This window comes from Elephantulus edwardii, unplaced genomic scaffold (assembly GCF_000299155.1).
Source record: "Elephantulus edwardii isolate Elephantulus edwardi_28Jun2011 unplaced genomic scaffold, EleEdw1.0 scaffold00009, whole genome shotgun sequence".
NCBI lineage: Eukaryota > Metazoa > Chordata > Mammalia > Macroscelidea > Macroscelididae > Elephantulus > Elephantulus edwardii.
The window spans coordinates 153958-161497 of record NW_006399759.1 but is presented as its reverse complement, the minus strand read 5'-3'; the positions used below and the strand labels follow the sequence as shown (position 1 = coordinate 161497).

Genomic DNA, 7540 nt, shown 5'->3' with positions numbered 1-7540 from the left:
ACAAGAACAAACTGGGAGGAGGGTAGAGAGAATAGTGCAACAATGAATGAATGGAAACCCAAAATCTCTGTAAATGTTTATGAAAATTAATAAAATATAGAAAAAAAAACACAAAAAAAACCAAAAAAAAAAACCCCACATACCTGGCAGTCAATGAGGCGCCCCCACAGCCTTTGAAATTCCTTTTGGCCAAGTCGTCCATTCACTTCCAGCTGCATGGGGTGTTAAGGGTTAACCAGTCCAGCATGCAGCCAGCTGTGGGTCCTGCCAGCTGAGCACAAGGAGAAGTTCCATCCATCATCTAGCAACGTGGCCGGCCTACTGCCACCTACATGTGGCTCCAAGCCAGCTGACCCGGCTTATGATTTATTCCACAACAGAAAAATGGACAATTGAAAGGAGAAGGTGGATCTGAGGAAAGGGGAAACATCCCTTGTACCTGGGAGCGGTACATTTAAACATGGGCAGTGTGAGTGGGGCCCCTGGCAGGGCCTTGGGGGCTTTTTCCAGCTCCTGAAGCTCAGAGAGGTGTTTGGTGAGAGAGCACCTGGTGTGCACACTTGGGTGGATCTTTCCTCCAAAGCTACTCCCTGCCAGGCCACTCCAGGCAATGGGATCAATGACAGCAATGAAAGGTAGACAACTTGCGCCTAAGCAATCAGAGAGCTTAGTGATCTAGAGGGTAAGGGGATGTGCTGCCAACCCAAAGACATGCAGTTCAACACTGCTAGCTGACCCACAGGATAAAGTTAGGCAATCTCCTCCTGTGCCTTTTACTGAACCCCACTGGAGGTCAGCTCTGAGGGTGGTTCCAACTCCACAGCACAAAACAATAACCAAGGAATTGGAAAGGGTGCTGGCGGGTAAGTGTTGCTATTGTTGTGAACTGTTGATTCAGAACGGACCCTCAGCTGACTCTCTGGTGGGTTTTCAGAGGCAATTAACTACACGAGTGAAGATGGCCAATCCTTCTCCTGCGAGCAATTGGTAGATTTGAACTGCATGCCTTTGGGATTGCAGCTCAGCTTCTTGGCACCAGGCCACTAGAGCTCTCTGGTACATGAGTGGAAGGATGGAACAGACTTTGTCTGCTTTGCAAGGGCTTGTGAACATGACTGCCCCTGGGGCTGCCTCTCTCAGGCTGGAGGACTGCCTGGGGGCCTTTGTGATTCATCCACTGGGATGGGCAGTGTCTTGGAGTGATTCAAACCACAGCCCGCAGAGACAGGCTGATTGATGATTTCATCAAGAGGCTCTCTTGTTCTACAAGGGGCAGCATCGCTTTCCCAATCGAGTCTTGTTAGCGGCAAAGCTGCCGGGTGATCTGTCTCGCTCTCAGCTGAGATGGCAGAGCAGCAGCCACCTTAGAGCTGCAAGCTGGCCTCTGGGCCTGCAGCAGAGGCAGGAGGAGCACTAGAGAGGGCGCGAGCGCAGCACAGAGCTGGAGCCCTGCCCTTGACTCTGAGCACTTTTACTCGTAACCATGTACTTGGCAGAGTCACCAAACTGACTAGCTCTAGTCTTCTTACGATCAAAACTCATTGCCGTGGTGTTTAAACCAACTGATAGTTGACCCTCCAGTGGGTTTTCTGAGTCTGTAAATTACACAGGAAGAGACTGCCCATCTTTCTCCCGCTGAAGTCCTTCCTGGTGGATTTTAGCTGAAGGCGAGCCGTGGTGTCTGGGTTTCCCCGTACTGCTCCCTACAGACTGTGGCGCTAAAGTGCCCCCTCATTTTCAAACTCAGAATAATAATAATAATAACAACAACAACAACAATTGGGTAAATCTATTGTGTGGGTTGAAGAGTTGTCTACACATTGGAATGGTCCAAGAAATTATGGACTTGCTGAGTAACAAATTTAAATAGTGAAGACCCCTTAAGGGATGAGACGAGAGAGAAAACAAACAAAAAATAATTCCCACTGGAAGCATATAATAATCTCAGATCACAGATTTTTGGACCCTGAAAACCCCTGATTTCAAATCTGGGCATGGATCTTGAGAAGCTGTATGATTTGGGCAACTTGCTTAACCTCTCTGAATCTGTTTCTTCCATAGTATAACAAAACAATATGTAGGATGGTGAAGAAAAAACACTAATGCCAGCACACAGGTGCTTGCATGGTGGAAACTACTGACATTCAAGGCACTCTGGTTGTTCTAAAGAGTTGGCGAGCAGAAAATCTGCAGAAACCCAAGCTCTTGGGTGAGCTCTTAGAATCAAGGAAGAACAAGACATCTGGAGAGTGACCGTTCTCTGATGTCCTAATGAGACCCCTGGAACATTGAGGAGCATTTGGGTGAAGGGTTTTAGACATAATTGCAAAGGATACATCCATCAGAGCCACGAGGCTCCGGCACTCATCCAAGGAGAATGTGTTCTCTGAAGCTCCTGAAAGGAGAGAATGAGACTGATTCTCATTCAGTGGGTCTAACGTGGGGGTGGCCCAGCAGTGAGGATGACCATACCTTTCAGGAGTTCCTGGTTGAGCAGATTCTGAAGCTGAGCGGCATCAATGTCCAGCCCCTGTTCCAAACAAGAGAGGCATGCAGGGCCAGGTTAGTACTCAGGATTCCTTGAGCATGCTTGCTGTACTTAAAAGAACTCAGGGTTTGAAGCAATTCTCATAATGTGTCCTTCTCTCAGGACATTGCCTCTTCACAAAGCCAATGCTCCAGGCAGCAGGGATAACTCCCTCCCCTTCAAACAGGGATACCTATTATTCCCGAGGCACGGCGCATAGAAAGGGCTGGCATGGTGCCTGTGGGCTTGAGAGTGATGGAGATGTGAGGATGGCACAAAATAGGGCGTGATTCCTATCTGTTGTTGTTCATAGGGTCACTACGAATAGTAGTTGACTCAATAGTTACTCAACAACAACTAACACCATGGGTTGCTTTTCATCTAGGCCTTCTTACTCACTATTGAAACAAGAGTGGTGCCCTACCTTATGGGCTCTGGAGAATTCCTACCGGAAAGAATTATTGAGTGACTCAATCAGTGTTTAAGATATCATTTTCCTTCTGCTTCCAGAAAGAGGCTAGAGAAGGTATGACTTTTCCATTCTCTCTCTCTGGCCAGGGGAGATAAATATAGGAGAAATCTTGGCTAGGAGGAGTTGTTGAATATGGAGTGCATTACTAGGTGACCGTCTTCCCAGCCACCGAAACAAAGAGGGAAGTTTATTCCTGTTTCCTTAGATTAATAACAGGAAGCAATTGAGGTTGGGGGAGGCGGCTCATGATGGGGAGAGAAACTTCCTCACCTGAGCTTCTAGAGGTTTGTATTGCATTATATTTTCTAGTGGGGACACTGAATGACTATGAGCAGCGTCTCCTGTGACAGTTTCACAGAGAAACATAACTGTTCTACATGAGGCCACCTGGTAAAAGGTGAGGGGACTACGGGGCATTGTTACCCCCTGGGGAACTTTAACGTGGGAGCTGGAGGGAGGTCTCTCAGCAGATGGCTTTGCAGTGTGGCACCATGGCAAACAGAAGAAATTGCTCCTTGGGGTTTTCTGAGAACACCTGCTCTCAGTAGATAATAGAGACCCCATCCTTAACTATAGACTTCACCATCTAGAGCTATATGGAAAAGTAGCAAAAACCAACAACAATAACAAACAAAACCATCAACAAACAAACAAACAAATGCCTGTCCTCGTGGAAGCCCTCCAGCTAAAAGGATAACCCCTTATAATGCCCACTGAGGGGAAAAGTCTGCCAAAATTGGTCTTCAGATCATCCCTCAGTAGTTGATGTGCAAAGATTGTCTTGTGTAATGCCACCAATTGTGTTCTTCCCTCTGAAGAACCTCCCTTGGAACAAAAGTTACATGAGGATGAGGCTTAAATGGAATCAACTCCCTGATTTGGGGCATGGATCATGTTGACGTCCTTCTGCATGCCCCCACCCTGGAGTGTGGAATCTTCTAGGTGCTCAATAAACGTTCATCAATTAGACACGTGGATGGGAGGATGGGTGGACAGATCTGACCCACTGCAGAGTCAAAGCTCATAAGCAGACCTTGGGTTATGTTACCATCACCACTATGACTGAGGATGGAGGGAACTCATGATAGTAGTAGTAGGAGCAGCAGAACATCCTGGTACTAGTCTAAGGCGAATGAAACCAATGTAGGACGCCAGAAAAGAACATCCATCATGTAAATCAGTGACTATTTTGCTTTAAAATCCCTTTTGAGGACATAGACTTTGAAGAGGGTTTGCAAGTTGTACAGAATGATGCCAACTTGGCCCTGTGCAAGGATGCCTAGCCAAGGGGTGAAAATGGGCTGCAATCCAGTCTGTGTTCCACTTACCAGCCGTGCACCTTGGCACAGGCTGCATCTGTGCCTTATTCTAATTCCTGCAAAGGCCCCATATGGGCTACCAGTCACCTTCTGTGAGGACACACTCCACTGTTGCTGGAAAAGCTCCAATTAGGGAATCTGCACCATTTAATCATGAAGCAAATTAGGTTTTTTATTTTTATTTTAAGTGCAGGTACTTGGGCTGGGTTTGAGAATTTTGCCACCTGTCCTTGAAGAAATCTTGGTCGCAGGCCTCTTAATCAAGCCTGGCATATCACCGAGGGGCAGCTCATCTTAGTACAGGCATCTGTTCGGGGTTGGGGAGAGTTAATCGGTCTCAATTCAATTCAACAAAATTGATTGAGCACCTCCTCTGTGCCAAGGACAGGGATAAGTGTTGGGGACAAGGAAGGAATGTGATGTCATCCCTGACTTCAGGAGCTCACAGATAGGGGCCAGTCATTCTGGAAGGCCTTGTCATGCATCCAGTAGGGTGGTGCTTGAATCAGCCCACAGGGAGCGCCCAAATCCTGAGCTGATGGTAATTTCAAAGAGGATCACACTCAGCTGTTGCTTTGCAACTTTCATTGTAGCCCTGCTCTTTGATTCTTACTGTTGGCTCCCTGGGCCCAGCTCCCATCCTGCCCCTTTGGGCTGCCTCCTGGTTACCACTGACCCCTCAGCCCTCTGAACAGAGAGGTAGAGCCTGGCAGCCTCTCTGTCCTTGGCCTGTGCTTGGCCTCAGCCTGACACAGCGCAAGAGGGCATTAGGTCACTTTCTGATTCCCACCTGACCTGACTATTAACAGTAAAAGGACCATATGCAGGGCCTTTGGCAGCTTCCTTTGTGCCGACAAGTTGAGGAAGTCTTCCTGATGGTTTATTAAACCATTAAGAAAACCTCCTGTGCACATAGGTGTCTTGGCAGGAAGAGTGCAGCTGGCACTTTCTGAAGCTGCCCAGCTCCTGAGAGGAACACTGCCAAGCCTGGTGAGGAGGTGGCCGAGCTGGAGAAGAAGAAATTGCCACGGCTGCAGCCGGTGGATTATTTAAAGATTTTAAAAGCATGTGCACATTCCTCCTCCTCCTCCTCCTCACCTCTCCCTTTCCAAGCCCCATGTTCTGTTCTAGATGCCGTTCACTTGGGGTTCCCCTTCTCTGAAGTTTGGCAGTCAAACTGCTCTGGAGATGACCCAGGGAGAGAGGCTGAGCAAATGATTCATCGAGTTACTTTTCTTCTCTAGATCCTGAGTGGTGTGAGTGGTTTCTCTTTCTGGTGACTCAAATGCCAGCTAAAAGGTTGGTGGTTCACACACAGTGGCACAGTGGCAGAAAGGCCTGGCAACCTGCTTCTGTACAGAGCATAGTGCAGCAAACCCCGCAGGGCAGGCAGCACAGGGGACCATCGACGTGATAGCAGCAAGGTTTTTAAATTTTATTTTAAAATGATCTTGGTCAAGCCCTAGAGGAGAATTTCCCTCCCTCTCCAACACCTGCCCCTCTACATTATAGATTGTACCTGCTGAGTGTATTGCTGGAAAATGCTTTGTTCGAAGCCACTTTCTGGAAGACTGGCCTGGATGAAAGGGAAATTAGCCAACATTAAAAAATCAGGAGTAGGTACCATTTGTGTGGTAAAGCAAAGGCATAAAAGCCCATGCCTGGTTCGAGATAGAGGTTTCATCTAGCTGGGAGGAAGATGCCTGGGCCCAGTCTGGCCTCAGAGGCCTGGTCTTCTCCTTCACCTAGCTGCCCTCCACAGTGTGCTGTCTCTGTTTTCAATGCTCAGAGGTGAGTAGAGTGGGGAGATGAAGAGTTTGGAGATGATGTTTAGTAACCAAAACTTAATATACATGTACCTTCAGGCCTGTGACGTTGAAACTGCTCTTCATGGTCCTGAAAAAAATTGAGGAAAGTGTGATAAGGTTGATTAGCCTCATTTAAAGGAATGAATGGAGGATACCCAAGGTAGCATTGGCGATGTATCCCAAAGACCTGCCCAGAGAGCCCTCACATAACAAGATGTGGGCTGGGAACCACGACAGCCAGCAGACAGACACACCAGGAAAGGCGCCTGGCCTTAATGTTCTAAGTAATGGTTAGTAAGGAGACATCCTGGCACATGATACTGTGAAGTTCTCACCTGTACTTGACTGAAGAGGCTGCCATGATTACAGCAATAGTTTTCTTTGGGTGCAAGAGAAGAAGAGGATTCCAGCAATGTGTGCATTTATTAATCGAAGTCTTGACCAACTCAAGACCCTTTATGACTGTCTTATTTTTCAGGTTCATTTTTTATTGCCCATGACATATGTATCCTGTCTTCTGGTCACATTTCACAGAATTTGCCATGTATATCATATAACACCTTCCCGTGTGCATGGATGACATAACATATTCCTCAAGTAAACCTGTGTTCACCCATTTCCCTGCTTCTGCACACACTTTTTGCAGCACATTGTAGTAGATGTAGTCAATAGAGAGGTATTTTGACTGTAAAAGCTATAACACATGCTAGTCAAAGAAAGTCTGACTTCTTGTTACCTCATTTCTATAAATCTCCACCTGTTTTCACTTCAAGATTCAGCTCAAATATAATTTTCTCAGTCTTGCACCAGAGCTGTGTCCTTCCGCTCTGCATGACAAGGACGCAGAACATGTCCATCTAACAGTGGCATCATCCTAGTTGAGATGTGTTATTGCTTCATGGATGTTCTTGCTCCCTTTGTGATAAACTCCTACAAAGCAGGACCCTTCCCGTGTCCCACACTGAGGTAAACACAGTGCACAGTAGCAATTATCCCAATGTACTCTAAAAATACCCAAACATGCAGCACTATGCAGCACTCAGGAAAAATGATACAGAAAAAATACTACTTGGAGAGAGACTGGAGAGCATTGTACTGAGTGAACTAACTCAGTCTCATAAGGACAAATACTGCATACAACCATTATTATAAAAACAGATAACTAGTAAAATATGTGTGGGAACCCAAGTGGGGGGGGTGAGGGATGGGTGCAGAGCGGGGAGGAGGGTAGGGGCGAAACCATAGGGTTGCAGAATTTGGTGGGTGGAGGGGTGAGGGAGGGAAATGCGAAGGATCTGCATGAAAAGACAGAATAATAATGGACAAAGCCCAGCAGTGATTAATTTTATGAAAAAAACACACGGGAATGAACAATAGTGTGAAACACAATGTACATGAACGTTGTAAGCAAACC

At 46.9% G+C, this 7540-nt stretch overlaps 1 protein-coding gene across 1 annotated transcript in view; it reads right to left on the bottom strand.

Annotated features, from left to right (window-relative positions):
* Positions 1-7540, bottom strand: part of LOC102848992 (calpain-13-like) — a 96202-nt gene that overhangs the window by 12763 nt on the left and 75899 nt on the right. Inside the window, exons 13-17 of the mRNA XM_006880680.1 lie at positions 6178-6214; positions 5838-5894; positions 2473-2530; positions 2337-2395; positions 144-212 (exon numbers count right to left, since the gene is read on the bottom strand). Coding sequence (XP_006880742.1) covers positions 144-212; positions 2337-2395; positions 2473-2530; positions 5838-5894; positions 6178-6214 — 280 coding nt within the window. The remainder of the gene's footprint in view (positions 1-143; positions 213-2336; positions 2396-2472; positions 2531-5837; positions 5895-6177; positions 6215-7540) is intronic.